Source organism: Podarcis bocagei (genome assembly GCF_964188305.1).
Source record: "Podarcis bocagei genome assembly, chromosome: 16".
In the NCBI taxonomy this organism is placed as follows: domain Eukaryota; kingdom Metazoa; phylum Chordata; class Lepidosauria; order Squamata; family Lacertidae; genus Podarcis; species Podarcis bocagei.
In genome coordinates this window covers 42,808,446-42,824,625 of record NC_138142.1, presented here as the reverse complement: position 1 = coordinate 42,824,625, position 16,180 = coordinate 42,808,446, and the positions used below count along the sequence as shown (strand labels likewise).

General features: G+C 44.2%; 2 protein-coding genes across 2 annotated transcripts; one reads left to right on the top strand and one right to left on the bottom strand.

Annotated features, from left to right (window-relative positions):
• Positions 1 to 264: 264 nt before the first annotated feature.
• Positions 265 to 4,613, top strand: LOC308575245 (uncharacterized protein). Its single transcript, XM_081173891.1, has 2 exons — positions 265 to 376; positions 3,509 to 4,613. Exons 1-2 carry the CDS (start codon positions 314 to 316, stop codon positions 3,956 to 3,958), a joined length of 513 nt encoding a protein of 170 aa, XP_081030017.1. The 5' UTR covers positions 265 to 313; the 3' UTR covers positions 3,959 to 4,613.
• Positions 4,614 to 8,597: 3,984 nt separating this feature from the next.
• Positions 8,598 to 11,581, bottom strand: LOC308575608 (uncharacterized protein). Its single transcript, XM_081174359.1, has 2 exons — positions 11,438 to 11,581; positions 8,598 to 9,544 (listed from the first exon to the last, which is right to left on the bottom strand). Exon 2 carries the CDS (start codon positions 9,521 to 9,523, stop codon positions 9,005 to 9,007), a length of 519 nt encoding a protein of 172 aa, XP_081030485.1. The 5' UTR covers positions 9,524 to 9,544; positions 11,438 to 11,581; the 3' UTR covers positions 8,598 to 9,004.
• Positions 11,582 to 16,180: the final 4,599 nt, after the last annotated feature.

Genomic DNA, 16,180 nt, shown 5'->3' with positions numbered 1-16,180 from the left:
AAAGGCCAGGATGGATGCCGCACTTTTACGGGAACATCCAAACCTTGATCATTTAAAAACAGAGAGATAAGCATGGTATAATAGAGGGAAAGAAGTTAGGGTGGAACTAAAATGAGCAAAGGTGGCAAAAACAAAAATCCCCACCGCATAATAATTTGTAACGTACCATTATTTAATGCATAGGGGTTTAAGATTAAACATGCAGATAACATTTTCAGGAAACGACTAGTTGTGAAATAATTAAATCCTCAGGCACAGATCATGTATCACACCCATTAGAATTCCTCTGGAAGGATATAAAAGGCACCATGACATGTTCAACAGCATCCCTGAGCTCTCCACCACTTCTCTTCATTTCAGCACTCTCAAGATTCAGGTAAGTCCATTCACATTCTTTCTATCAGTGGCTGTGATACATTCTTTGTTCTATGAATTGAGTTCTGTTCTCTGAAGGTCAAAGCAGTCCATCCAGGGCTGGGGAAACCTGCGGCCCTCCGAATGTCAGGAGCATAGAAAGCTGTCTTATACTGAGTGAGACCATCTATTTTGATACCATCTGCACTGTCAGTGGCTAGCCAGGATTTCAGGCAAGGGTCTTTCTGTGGGGCAAACTCAGCCTCATATAATTAACATGCTCAACTCTAATTAATGCATGAAGGGGTTAAGGCCATAGAGTAAGCTGTCCTGCCAGGCTGAGCTAGGTCACCCCCCCTCCCCATCTTGGAAGGAAAGTCTCTTTGTTCTGGGCACACAGCTCAAACGGTGTGCCTTTAGCAAGTCATCTTTGTGTTTCTATACAAATAATTTAGAAACTCTTACCATTTTTGAAACTAAGTTGCACTGCCTGCAATTTTTTTTGCTGCTGTATGAAAAAGCACGGCTCTGACCTTTTGAAGAGTTTGTAAGTAAAGCATTTTAAACTTACAAAACATGTGGTCTCTTTCTATATTAAGGGAAGTGATTTTTTTTGGAAAGAACTTAGAAGGGGATATTTTAAAGGTCTAACAGCCTTTATTTCCACGCTTTACTTTGCTGCATGTTTTCTGATTTTAAATCTCTGCTGGGGCTTTCTCACCAAATAGTACCTGTCCCTAAACCTGGAACTAAGTATGTAGGGAATTCTCATTTTATTCTTTACCCAAATTTACTGCTTTTCTTATATACTTGTTGTTATTTACTGTGCCGTTTTAAACTGTTTTTAGCTTATTTATTATATTGCGAGCATTGCCTTGTGACATATATGTGGAAGGTGATCTTGTTGTGGTGGTTTATTGTAATGAATACATTTGCCCCCCCCCCCAATTCTTGTCTATTTCATTGTACATTAGATCTACTGGGTTGTTGCCAATGGTAATTCCACTCAGAGTAGTCTGACTGAAATTAATGACCATATTAGGAGTACGGAGAGCTAAAGAAAAGAAATTAATCAACACAACTAACTTAGATGCAGTAATTTCAATGGCTCTGCTCTGAGTAGAATTTTGTTGGATACGGACTATTGCATTTCATACTGGGAGCTTTCTTTAGGGGATGGAAAACAATTACCACACATACACAAAAAAATCAGGGGTGACTTGATCCATCATCAGCCTCAAGCATTTTGCCTCCTCTTCCCCAAGGACCACCAAATTTGGTGACAGAGGCAAAAATAAAACCAATTTCAAGCAGAAACAGAGTTGGTGTTGGACAAAACCAAATACCCTGATGAGGATAGAGTCCTCAAATCAATTATTTGATGAGGAACAAGGGATGGTTAATGTTGTCCTTGGGGAAAGAAGGAAGGTGTGTGCATGCAGAAACTAGCTGTTGAAGAAAACAATCCCTCAATTTAGGGATAAAAATCTGCCAGTACCACTTTATTTCAAAGCAATATTGCTAAGGATCTAGACCACCCAAGAGCGCTCCCACAGCACTCCGCCCTAGGCAGATTTCAGACAAGCATAGCTTGTACTCTGCATTCCATGAGTATATTTCTAGATAAGGAATTAACCAGTGGCATTTCCTAGAGAGAGAAAACAAGCAGCTGTCAGAAACACTGCAGCTTCGAGGGTTACAGGTTTATCAGAACTTCTTATTCTTCTTGTCGTGTACACATTTAAACATCTCCTTCCCATAGACACTTGTGAGTATTTCAAGTTAGATTTGAGGTCTTGGAGGCTTTAGTAATAATAATAATAATTTATTATTTATATCCTGCCCATCTGGCTAGGTCTCCCCAGCCACCCTGGGTGGCTTCCAACACAATATTAAAATACAGTGGTCTGTTAAACATTAAAAGCTTCCCTAAACAGGGCTGCCTTCAGATGTCTTCTAAAAGACAGATCGTTGTTTATTTCCTTGACATCTGGTGGGAGGGCGTTCCACAGGGCCGGTGCCACCACCGAGAAGGCCCTCTGCCTGGTTCCACATAACCTCACTTCTCACAATGAAAGAACCGGCAGAAGACCCTCGGAGCTGGACCTCAGCGTCCGGGCAGAACAATGGGGGTGGAGACGCTCCTTCAGGTCTACTGGACCGAGGCCATTTAGGGCTTTAAAGGTCAGCACCAACACTTTGAATTGTGCTCAGAAACGTCCTGGGAGCCAATGCAGATCTTTCAAGAAGCTTTAGCTTCTATGCAAAAATCTCTACCTGCAAAAAATGTAAGGATTACAATTTCAATTCAGTACAAGAAAGTACTTGTTGAAGGAGCCCATAGTTAAACTATGGAACTCACTCCGACAAGAGGCAATGGTGACCACTGACCTAGACAACCTTAAAATAGGATTAGACAAATCCTCTTTTGCGGCTTTTTGATGATTACAAGCCATGATAGCTGTGATCTGCCTTCAATGTTGGAGGCAGCAAAGCTTCTAGATGCCAGTTGCTAGAAACCAGGAGAGAGGAGAGGGCTGCTCCCTGCTGGTTTCCTACAGAGGCGTTGGAGTGGAAAAAGTGAGGGCAGGATGCTGGACTAGTTGGGTCATTGGCCAAATCCAGCAGGGTCTTCTCATGTTCTTATAACTGAGCCCCCACCTCCAAACAGCTTTTCTTTCAACCCAAATCACTGACCAGAGATCCGTCAGTTCAAGAATCCCAGAACCATACAATCCATCTTCATAGTGTACCACCTTGGGTGGCAGGAAGGTGAGTAACTCAGTTTTATAATTAAATAATAATAATAATAATAATAATAATAATAATAATAATAATAATAATAATACTTTAATAATAATAATTTATTATTTATACCCCACCCATCTGGCTGAGTTTCCCCAGCCACTCTGGGTGGCTTCCAACAGAACACTAAAATACAATAACCTATTAAACATTAAAAACTTCCCTAAACAGGGCTGCCTTCAGGTGTCTTCTAAAAGTCTGGTAGTTGTTTTTCTCTTTGACATCTACTAATAATAATTTAAATGAGTAAATATCCATGTTTGCCATATATAGACTTACTCTAAATTATGTCTTGATTCCCCAAATGGGCATCTGCTTAATATGGGCCTTTCTCAACATGTCCTTTCAGATTCACCTCCCGTGCCAAAACATGTCTTGCTGCATCCCATCTTGTGGCCCATCCTGCGCCATCCCGTCTTGCGCCTCAAAACCTGTCATTGGTCTCGGACGGTGTGGTATCGGCTCTGGATATGGGGGCATTGGCTATGGAAGCATTGGAGGCGGTGGCGCAGTCTCAGCCAGCAGCCTCGGGGTGCTGTCTGGAGTCCACCCCTCGTGCGTCAACCAAATCCCACCATCTGAAGTGGTGATCCAACCACCTCAGGTCGTTCTGACCATCCCTGGACCCATCCTGTCTGCCAGCTGTGAGCCCTTGGCAGTCGGAGGCTACTCACCATGTGCTTCTGGAGGTTATGGAGGTTACGGAGGTTACGGATTAGGTTACGGAGGGGGCTTGGGACGCCTTGGGAGCATCTGCGGACCAAGACGTAGACAAAGCATCTGCAAGTACCCCTGCTAAACCCAAGCTCAGCCATGATGGTCTGAACAACCAGGAACTGTTAAGACAAAGAAGAATCCATGCCTGAATCCATAGTGTTTCAGGTGTTGTGCATACCTGGCTGAGGTTCAAGGTGTTCTTCACCTGTGAGAACCAAGCCCAGGTATCTGTCTCTTGCTCTCTGCTGTTTCATCCTGTAACACAGTGGTGGATAACCTTGCTGCTTCTTTCAGTGGGCTGCATTCACCCTTGTCCAACCCTACCTTAGGGTTGGAGGGCTCCATGCCCATGGTGATTGTGGCAACACCCCTGCTTACGCATAGACACATTCATTGACACACACAGGATACAAAAATAGACAGGACACACAAACATGTAACCCAGAGTGACCTAGCTCCAGCGTCCAAATGTTTGTGTTTGCTGTCACACCAAAATTTGTGGAATCCTGGGGACAGGGGTTACAGCTTGTCCTTGAACGGGTGTCTGCCACCCCTGCTAGAATATGTTTCTACAACTTGCTTGCACTCGCTAGAGCCAGAGGATCAAAGCACAGCACATCAATTTATTTCTCCTTCTGCTTGATCACTGTTCTTCTTATTGTTGTATAAATTACTGTTGGAACATGTATCCTTTTGATTCCCTATTTACTATTAAAGCTTTTGCAGCATCATAATAATCACTCCTGTATTTTTTTTTTAAAAAAAGAACAATGATTCACTCAACTCCACCAAAAACAACAATGGGGTAGAGGGAAGAGTAGGAGAGAAACAAAGAAAGTCAGGTGTCTGGAACACGATGTGGGATTTCAAAATAGAAGTGTCCCATTGCCACAAAGGAGTGCAGAAATACTCAATTCTGCCAACGTTCATGTGGAAAGGTTCTAAAGCCATAGAGCTTCCTTGGACTGAAGCAACACATAGTGGAGTTCAGAAATCCTGGCAAATGGTCCTCACATGCAGGGGGCCTCCTCATTCGCCAGGAAGAATGATCTGATACCTCTGTTACTCAAACTGCGAGCTGTGCCCTGTCAAGTAGATCTGCCCCAAATCGCAAGGGTCACATGAAGAGCAGTGGCCATATAGAAGGTAGAGAACCACAAATACTATTGAACGACGCAAACTGATGCTTCCAAACATGCTTGCAGATCAGAATGCAACTCCTAATCAGTGTGCACATCATTTGGATTCTGCAACACAGAAAGTGCTTACACATTGCATATATTTTGGTAAATATGGAAAGAAAGTAGGTATTTTACCATATGAAGTATAGTGAAATGATTTGGAGATGTTTATGTTATGCAAAAGGTGGGTACCCCAGGCATGCTTTTTAAGTGTGGAGTTTCTCTACATTCTTTCAAAAACTCCACAGGAAATGCTGAACCAATAATTGGAGTGCCAGTAAAACTGAAACAGAACAATTAAAGGCAGTACAGACCATCCCTACCCATGAGCCTTGTTCCACTTCCCTCTTGCATGTGGGTGGTGATAAACTTCTCTGCATGAGGCGTGGCACTCACCCACTGAAGACGGAAAACAGAAGGAATTATAATGATAGTTAAACTAGGAAATTCAACCCCATGAACAGCATTGGTGGCCACCAGCCTGGATGGCTATAAAAGAAGATTAGATGGCTAATAGACATGACCACTATGAGCTGCATCCATTGGAGGCCGTGTGGATTCATAGAATCAAAGAACTGTAGAGTTGGAAGGGACCCTGCAAAGCAGGAATATGCAGCTGTCCCATAAAGGCATTGAGCCTGCAACTCACCAGCTCCATGCTCTAACCAGCTGAGCTATCCAAGTGGTCAGCAATCGTGAGAGAGGAGAGTGCTGTTGAGCTCAGATCTTGTTTCCAGTTCTCCCATTGAGGCATCTGGAGGCTACAGTCCATGTGCTTCTGGATATTCTGGCTACGGAGTGGGGTCTTGCGGAGGGTACCTTGGTGGGAGCTACAAAAGCATTTGCCAGCCAAAACATAGGTTCAGCTTCTGCGGTCTCTTTGTTAAGCCTGGGAAGACTAGACCCAGCCATGTTTTGACAATCATGATAGGAACACCTGATGGAGCTTACAGACCTGTCCTTCAGAAATGCTGAGCACCTGAGCTTCTGACTGAAGACTGTCAAAGCTGAGGGTCCTCAGCACCAGTGAAGACCTGATGCATCTATGATTTACTCTATGGCAAGTTTAGCCAACATGGTGGACTACAACTCCCATCACCCCTGAGCACTGGCCCTGCTGGGTTGGACTGATGGGAGCTGTAGTCCAACAATATTTGGAGGGGAGGAAGAATGACCTTGGCCCTTCATAGCCTACGGAGTGGGGTCTTACGGATGGTACCTTGGTGGGAGCTACAAAAGCATTTACCAGTCAAAACGAAAGCCTGGTTGGCTTCTGTGATATGCTGGACTAAGTGGGCCACTGGTTTGATCCAGCCAACTCTTCTTAAATTTATTTGCTGTGTGCTACCTCTACTGTTGGAAGAAGTCTCTCTCTGAATAACAATTTCTGGGGAATATGCAAAGAAAGATTTGCTGCTGTGTTCAGGTCCTACTTGTATGCTCTGCATTGGCATCTGATTGGCCTCTGTGAAAATAGGAAAATGGACTGGAAGGGCCACTGGCCTGATCCAGTGGCAGAGCATTTCCTATGTTCCTATTATAGCTAAGTTCAACTGTCACTCTCAGAAGCAGGGGCCAATCAGAGTTGGCAGTACTGGACTGGATGGACTAATCACCAATCAAAGGCAGCTTCCTATATTCTTGTTTCAAGAGCTCACAGCTAGGAGTTGAACACATTTTTTGCATGTAGGAAATCCCTGGTCGAACCCCTGGGATATCTGGTTCAAAAAAAAAAAAAAAGGATTTTAGTTAATGGGAAAGAAAAAGAGACCCAGTCCAATTAAGCAGAACTGGACTAGAATGGATCAGACCTGGAATTATTAAATTCTAGTTCTGACTTCTATAAACTGGAAGCTGAGACAGTTAAGATGAAAGGCTTGTTCACATGTTACATTGAACACAGATACAAGCTGTCTCTACATGTGTACAATAGTGTGAAAGAGTGTAACTTGTTGAACAGCTCAATTAATTGTGTATGCAGAGACTGTGCACCCATTGCACATTGCATGTGAATAACCTATGAATGTACAGCTCATCTTGGTGCATACTTGTTTAGTCATTTAGTCATGTCCGACTCTTCGTGACCCCAGAGCACGTCTTCCACTGCCTTCCGCAGCTTGGTCAAACTCATGTTCGCAGCATACAGAGGTACACAAATTGTACACTTGTTGGAGGTTACATGTGAGTAACATAGAAGGGTGAAACTCAACTAGCTGTGTACAGAGGTACACTAGTTGAACACAACCAGCATTGTTTATCTTTCTATAAACCAGTCTGAGGTGGTGGTGGTATCGTTTTTGCAATCAAACGTTGTACACATTTTATTCAATAAAATAATAAATAGGATAATAGCAGACAGGTGTACAGCTCACCTAGTTGGGTACAGAGGTTCACAGCCCTTGCTGAGTGCAAAGTGTAACTACTAAGATGTAAAACCTGTACTCAAGTATCGTAAGTGTTCCTCAAGTTGAATGTGCACCTTCTGCTTCAGGTGAGATGCCTGTGTTGTTCCAGGGAAGCAGCCGAGCAAGTTTAAGGATGTGTGGGCTGTGGAGAATAGCTTGTGTGGGCTGGAGGAGCACTTTGTTTAACTTGAGTGAATTAAGGGAAAAAAGAACCGTCTTTCTTGAAAGTCTGCTGAAGGATTAAATGATCTGGAAAGGTAATGTGTAACATGCTCAGGGATTAGGACGTGGGAAGAGGAGAAGGGGAGAAATGGAATCCAGAGTCCTCTTCAGGCAACTGTGAGAATAGGAATGTGGAACATGGGCCTTTTCATTGGCTAATAGTAGAGACATGCAGTAGTGGATTGGCCAGGGCTGGTGTAAGCAAATATTAGGAGTCTCTGGTTTTTTTACTTGCCTGATCGAGAAGGCAGAAACTCCACCCATCTCCAGCCTTGGTTGCAGTGACCTTTTAAGGATATTCAGTCAATGGAGGGGTTTTATGCTACCTGCCAATCCTAGGGGGCTGATGTTGAGCGTCACCACAATGCTTGTAGAGCCAAGAGAGTCTTCAGTAGACTCAGATTCTAACTCCATTCTTTCCTTACACCGGCAGCTAGTCTTGACTACTGCAATTCATTCTAAGTGGGGACAACCCCTAGAGGCTACATGGAACTTTAAAATGACAGTACCAAAACCCCGGGTGGTGCTGTAGTCTAAACCACAGAGCCTAGGACTTGACGATCAGAAGGTCGGCGGTTTGAATCCCCGCAACGGGGTGAGCGCCCATTGCTCGGTCCCTGCTCCTGCCAACCTAGCAGTTCGAAAGCACACCAGCGCAAATAGATAAATAGGTACCGTTCTGGCAGGATGGTAAACGGCATTTCCGTGCACTGCTCTGGTTCACCAGAAGTGGCTTAGTCCTGCTGTCCACATGACCCGGAAGCTGTACGCCGGCTCCCTTGGCCAGTAAAGCGAGATGAGCACCGTAACACCAGAGTTGGTCACGACTGGACCTAATGGTCAGGGGCCCCTTTACCTTAAACCCCACCCCCCACCCCCCAGGAAAGAGAAAGCATTCCAGGACAACAAAGACTGTGCTGCAACAAAAGCTTTAATGGAGCAGGGAAAGAGCAATACAGGGAGAGGAGATGTTTGTATTGCAACAGCATCGAATATAGTTTTACATGACACAACTAGCATGTGGTGAAGTACATTCTGTCCTGCCTTCCTTTAGGGAAGGTTTCCTGCATCTAGCACAAAAAGCAAGCAGAGGGGGTGGAAAATAAATACCAGAGACAATGCAACGTATCTCAGTAAAAGTGCAATGTGTGAATGTCATGGTACAGATTTCAGAGGCACGGAGCAACTCAAGGCATCTGCTTGAAACTGCAGCAGCTCAGCACTTGTGAAAGCTCAGGTCCTTAAATTCAGTTGCCGGTTTCGGTCACGGTTGTCAGATTCCCAGATTGCCCCAGATCCCGATGGATAATCTACTTGATCTTAGCAGGGATACCCGCAGATGCTTTGCCTGCGCTTTGACCCATAGCAGGATTTGCCCAGGTGCCCACCAACAGAGCCCCCCAGTCCGTAGCGGGAAGAACCATAGCCGTAGCCTCCGGAACCACCATACCCATAGCCCCCATAGCCTCCACCATACCCATAGCCACTAGCACATGGGGAATAACCGGAGACTGCCAATGGCTGGCAGCTGGAGGACAGGATGGGTCCTGGGATGGTCAACACAATTGGTGCTGGCTGGACCATCACTTCGGATGGTGGGATCTGGCTCATACAGGACTGGGGGACACCGGGGACGACGCCAAGGCTGCCGGATGACATAGCGCCGCCGCCGCCATAGCTGACGATGCCACCGCTGATGCCACCACCAACGCCACCGCCGATGCTACCGATGCCACCACCGATGCCACCGCCGATGCTACCGCCGATGCCACATTGTCCAATACCATGGGAAGGCCTGCTACATGGGATGGAGCACGATGACTGAGAGAAGAAAGACATGTCTGAAGAATATAGGTGAGCCTGGGGAACAACAGCAAGGAGAAAAGCAATTCGTTAATTCGGAAGGAGGTGCAGAAAGGCCACATAGCGTGGAGCAGGGCAGGTTGAATCCACCACTTTTAAGTTTCTCACTTTCCCAATATAAATTCTAGTCCTCCCCAATTTCGCTGAAAGTTGTAGGTTGGTTATTTATTTATTTATTTATTTATTTATTTATTTATTTATTTATGGCTGGCAAATCTTTAGCCTGACCCAACAAGGCAATTATTATGTTATCCACTCTTCTAGTATGGAAATTACATCCTACATTAACTATGACAATTCATCTCTACACTGCGATGTTATCTCGGAAAAATAAACAAGAGCATTAAAAAAAAAAATTATTTTAATCATCAAAGCAACGATCTTCGGTTTCGAAAGCTTAGGAGGTGAGCCAGAATAGTTAATGAGTAAGCACACACAATCTTAATTGTGAGACCTCAAGGGCAAAATTCTTAACTGATGTAAAACAACAGGCTGGTATGGAACATCTATTCACTGACACCAGGCGTGGCTTTGAGCTTCTTTGTCAAGAGATGGTAACACAGGAGCAAATTAACTCTCTCTCTCTCTCTCTCTCTCTCACACACACACACACACACACATACGAGAGAGAGAGAGAGAGAGAGAGAGAGAGAGAGAGAGAGAGAGAGAGAGATCGTTTAAGTTCAAACTCCTCACTAGGCCAGATAGATTTAATTTTTGAATAAAGTTTTGTTGTTGTTCATCTCCAACCCACAAAAAATCTACAAACCTCCCAATAAAAAAGCAACAAATCACAATCACCTGATTATTTTTTTTAAAAAAAAATTGAAACAATTTGGGATTCTTGTTATGGAGATAAGGAATGAGTTATGCCCATTGAGTATCCCCTGAGTAGGATTAATATTGCACACAGCCCACTGGGTCTATCTTAGCATGGTTTCTTCTGGTAGATTGACTATGTTCCAAGGGCTCGGCTTCTGTCATCTGAGAACTCTTTGAACTGGGGTGGGGTGAGTGGATTTCCTCTGGGACCTTCAACAGGCTCTATCACTCGCCTAAAAGCTATCTCTTAACTTATTACTGGACTTCAGGCATGGAGAACTTGTGGTCCTCCATATGTTGGTCTCTGACTCCCATCCTTCCTGTCAATTGTCTATATGTTGGTTGGGGGCTGTTTGGAGTTGTAGTCTAACAATATCTGGAGGGCTACAGGTTCTCATACCTGGCATATGGACACTCTCTCTCTCTCTCTCTCTCTCTCTCTCTCTCTCTCTCTCTCTCTCTCTCTCCTTTCTATATTTCTATCTATATCTAGCATCTATCTATCTATATTCTGAACTAAGCAAAACTATCTTTCCCTCTCTCATAATTCTTTGCAGGTTCTCACCCCATCAGGAACCTTCAAATCCCTCTCAGAACTTCACTTCAAGCAACATTCAGTGGCAGCTTAAGAACCTAAGAAGAACTCTGTTGATGGAACAGGCCAAAGGCCCATCTGGTCCAGGTTCCTGCCCTCACATTGACCACCCAGAATGCAACCACCCTTTCCCCACTCACGGTCCCCAGAAATTGCTTTTCAGAGGCATATTGCCACCAACGGTAGAGGTAGAACATTGCCACCATGGCTGGTAGCTGCTGATAGCTACATTCTCCATGGATTTACCTAATCCAAAAAGAACATAAGGACAGCCCTGGTGGATCTAGCCTGGCATCCTGTTCTCACAGTGGCCAACCAAGGTCCCAGGGAGAGGTCCACAAGCGGCACCTGCGTACAAGAGCAGCTCTCCCCATTTGCCTTTCCAAGCACTCAGAGGCTTGCTTCCTCTGAGGCAGAACTTGAGAGAGACAGAGAGAGACAGACGGGGAGACTCTCAAGAATGTTCCTCTTACCCGGTTCTCTAGAGTGCAGAAATGAAGAGATGCGCTTGCGAGTTGCTGCTGAGGAGACTCTGGAAAGGCCTGGCCTTTTATACCTTTTTTCCAAGGCGCAGGCCACAGGATGAGAGGCGTACCGCCTTCCACTTTGAGATTTAATTATTTCTCAACAAGCATTTGATCTATTATCTCTATCTTTGCCCCAATTAATTGGACATATTTATTTTTTGCTTATTATGAAGTATGAGTCGTTCGCCTTCCTGGTATATCATAATCTCTCTCACTCGCTCTTCTTAAACTCCACCCTACATTTTATTTGTCATTTGCCCTTGGTAAAATTCCCATGACTGAAAAAAACAAAACAAAAACCCTAGTAAATAGGGCAGCAGTGCATCCCCACCCTTGTTGAGAGAGAGGCAAGTTGAATCAACTTGGTGGCATCTATCTGAACTGGATCTAAAACACATGTCCAAGCGGGAATGTCAACACCAGATTATGTCTTAGGCAACCATTTCTTCATTGGGCTAACTTCATATTCAGCAGAAAAGTGATGGGCACTAGGAGTTTCCCCACCTTCCAGACCCATCACTGGCAGAGGAGAGATGGGGAAGAAATTAGATTCATCTCTCAGTTACAGTGGTACCTCGGGTTACATACGCTTCAGGTTACATACGCTTCAGGTTACAGACTCCGCTAACCCAGAAATAGTGTTTCAGGTTAAGAACTTTGTTTCAGCATAAGAACAGAAATCATGCTCTGGTGGCATGGCAACAGCAGGAGGCCCCATTAGCTAAAGTGGTGCTTCAGGTTAAGAACAGTTTCAGGTTAAGTATGGACCTCCGGAACGAATAAAGTATTTAACCCGAGGTACCACTGTAATGGTAAACCAACCTAATCCACACTTTCCAAAAACAGTGTATGAACCAAAACACAGATGTCCTTTGAAACAGTCATTGAATGTTAACAATGAAGATTTGATTCCATTAGAAACTTGCATTTCTTTAGGTTTTGCAATGCAAGTCCACAGCCAAGTAACGTGTACCAAAATGCATATTTTGCAGAAAGTGTGAAAATAGGAAGCATATATCAGTGAAATGAGCTTACAAAAATGCACCGGGAGCCGGTGTAGTGTAGTGGTTGAGAGCGGTAGTCTCGTAATCTGGGGAACCGGGTTCGCGTCTCTGCTCCTCCACATGCCGCTGCTGGGTGACCTTGGGCCAGTCACACTTCTCTGAAGTCTCTCAGCCCCACTCACCTCACAGAGTGTTTGTTGTGGGGGGAGCAAGGGAAAGGAGATTGTGAGCCACTTTGAGACTCCTTCGGGTAGTGATAAAGTGGGATATCAAATCCAAACTATGGCTGAGAAATTAGCTATGCAAATAATATATACATATTAGGGGAAAGTGTGTCCAATCAATGTGTATATTATGAGAAATGTGCAGAAAAAAATATTGCTGATGAACTTTCACGAGAACTTTTAAAAGGAAAAAATAATAATTGCAAACCAATGCAGAAATGTGGAGAATTGAACTTAAGGCTAGGAAAGATGAAAAATGAAGAGAAAGCAAAATTGACTGATTTGCCCATCCCTAAAGCAGCTCCTTGGGCAGAGCAGCTGTTACTAGCAACAAAACTGCCAACAAAGTTAGGGTGCAATCTTAAGTATGGAAAGCCAATTTAATTTACACTGGTTTAAGCTGAGCTGCTACAAAGTATGCTAGATACAAACTCCATTTAGGAATGGGGATATTGCTGACTAAGCTGGCCTAAGCCTGGCAGAGGGGAAGCAAGCCTTCAAAATAGAGTATGGCTCACATCACCATTTTTGCTATGTATGTTGGAATTCGAGTCCAGTTACAGTTGTCAAGATACAGTGCTGTTCATACCACTTGGGTTACAGACCCGGGCAAAAAGTATTATCAAAGCACTTCTGACTCCCATACTGCAGATTGCTCACCTATATCTTAGGAAAGTCTTCCCTAATCTGGACTTTAGATGTTGTTGAACTCACAATGCCCATCAGCCTTCACTTGCATGGTCAATGGTGATGGAAAGGTGTGGTCCAATAACATTTGAAGGACCACAGTTTTCCCATCCCTAACATGGCCAATATGGAAGAAGACAGGCCAGTGTTCTGGTGTGATATAAGACACCTTCTTTTGCTTAATAGGGAGATATATGAATTCAATAAATGAAAATGAGATGAGATAGCTAAGTGGTAGAGAAAGAGTTTTGTACTCAGTCGTCCTTGATTTCAATCCCCAGCACCTCTGGGTAGGTGCTGGAATGACCCCTTCTCAAAACCTTGGAGACCCTCTGCCAGTCAGTGTATACGAAGGTAGATCTGACTTGTTATTAGGCAGATTCTTATCTTTCTGTTGAAACCAGCCCTAGTTAAGCAGGAGAACAGGCATAGCTCAGCTACACAGCCAATATCATCCGTGGTCAGGGAGAGTGTAAGTTGTAGACTGCGGAAGGCATCAAGCTGGGGAAGGTCAGTCTAGAGTGGGAAGCCTTTGACCCTCCAGATGTTTTTGGAGTCCACCATCCTTGACGATTGGCCATGCTGATCATCTGAGCCTGACAGAGTCTAACACCTGGAAGGTCATGAGGACCGGGATCTTCCTTGAGCAGGGGAACAACCATCACTCAGTGACAGAACACCTCTTTGGCATGCAGGATGTCCCAAATTCAACCATCAGAACCTCCAACTAGGGCAAAGGTAAACTCCCTGCCTGAAACCTCGGAGAGCCACTGCGTATCAGTGTGGACATTGCTGAGCAAGATAGAGCAATGATGCACTCTTGGGCCTTTGGTCAATGATCAGAGAGAGTAGGACTCTAACAGAGCTGGAAGGGCACTAAGGTGGCAACCACTGAACTATTTATATATTTTTTAGAATATGAGAAGGGAAACTGAGCAAGGGCACTGTCAAATAACTGGCTCATTGTAAAAGCATTGCCAAGGTTTCGACTATCCATGCCATAGCCTCCCCATAGGTAAGCATGGCTGGCTGGAGGTCTCGCACTGACATCTTGTGTGTTTACATAGTTGATATTAGGGAGCTATACCTTGTCAAAATGATCATGTTTAAGTTGTCCACTAACAACCCTTCTGTGTTGGTTTAAATCAGGCATAGGCAAACTTGGCCCTCCAGATCTTTTGGGGCTACAATTCCCATGATTCCTGACCACTGGTCCTGTTATCTAGGGAAGATGGGAGTTGTAGTCCCAAAAACATCTGGAGGGCCAAGTTTGCCTTTGCCTGGTTTAAATGCCTGGAAAGAGTCAGATCCCAAGTGTTCCCTTGTAATCCTTTCAGAGATGGACCTTTGGGGCTCTTTCCAATGGAAGGTGATATCTAAGTGGGCAGTGGTGAACAGCATGGCAGTTAGGTCTAAAAGGGCCAGAGTAGGACATGGTTTCAACGACTGACCTATAATATTAGTAACCACTTTTTTAAAAATAAAAAATAAAATCTGATCTTATGGAGAGAAGTACTTCTTGCTCAAATCTTTTGGTCACCCATGAAACGTATCATAAAACCCAATGGGCCGGTCATACCTGATCAGCCTCTGCTGCACATACTGTATGCAGGTCAGTTGTGTCAGAAGTTGTGGAGGTGAGGAAACCGACACGGAGCTGTTTTCGAAAACAGGAGCCCTTAATTCGTGGAGTTCTTCGTTCCACCCAACGCCATGTGGGAAAAAGTCATTATCAGCCCACAAAAACCACTGGACTACCACCTGTTTACAACACAGGCCGCTTCTACAAAAGTTTCTAGAAGCGTTTCCTAACTCTCTTTGAATTTAATTCAAATCTCTTTGGATTCCACCGCAGTGAATTATTTGCTGCGATCGTGAGATAGATCTGGAATGTCTTAAGCAGGCATTCCTCCCCCCCCCCTCGTCAAAGAAAATTTTATTGCCATTCATTAGTGGGGTGTTGAATTTAAAATCATTCCATTAGGAGTAATCATAATATTGCACGCATGGAAAGAAGAAAAGAACTGCCATCCGACTAATTAAAGGGTTTGCAAAGCCGTCTGAAATCCTTTCGGTAACAGAAGGCTGAAAAATTGCAGCCTCCGCCCCACCTCTGGCTGTTGTTCCCATTAATATCTCGGAATCATCCAAGGCTCAGCAAGATGAAGTCATAAAGGGAGTTTGTTGGCAGGAGGGGGGGGGTAAATATTGTGAAACGTTGTGCAGTGAACCCAGAAACGAGGCATTGCAACATTAAGACATTCATTTTTGAGGAAGTTGACGAACATGAAAGGACTCCGAAGAATTGGTAGGTAGACACAGGGCTTTTTTCAGGCTGGAACTCACCAGAAATCAGTTCCAGCACCTCTCAGGTGGGTGTCATCATAAGAGGACAAGGGTGAGTCCCTGCACCTCTTTTTCTAGAAAAATAGCACTGGGTGCACAGATACCCTGTCCAGTGGTACCTGAATTAAGCAAAGTATTGGAAGACACGAGATCTACCCACCCTGGAAGAATGGCAGATGAAGCTGATGGACTACATGGAACTGGCAGAAATGACTGGCAGAATCCGAGATCAGGGAGAAGAGTCGGTGAAAGAAGACTGGAATAAATTTAAAGATTATTTACAGAAATATTGTAAAATTAATGAATGTTAGAAGGATGTTGGATAGAAACTAAGTGGTTTCCAGCTGTAATGCTTTAAGAGATATGGAAAAAAAAGGTTTTTACAAATGGGTAAAAGCTTAATGGTAAGGATTTGCTGGACTAACAAA

What these genes read in the sequence shown, in the direction of transcription:
- LOC308575245 (XM_081173891.1), top strand. Translation starts at nt 314, where the DNA reads ATGTTCAACAGCATCCCTGAGCTCTCCACCACTTCTCTTCATTTCAGC. An exon ending in TCAGCACTCTCAAGATTCAG is followed by an intron (nt 377 to 3,508) that starts GTAAGTCCATTC and finishes ATGTCCTTTCAG; the next exon opens with ATTCACCTCCCGTGCCAAAA.
- LOC308575608 (XM_081174359.1), bottom strand. Translation starts at nt 9,523, where the DNA reads ATGTCTTTCTTCTCTCAGTCATCGTGCTCCATCCCATGTAGCAGGCCT.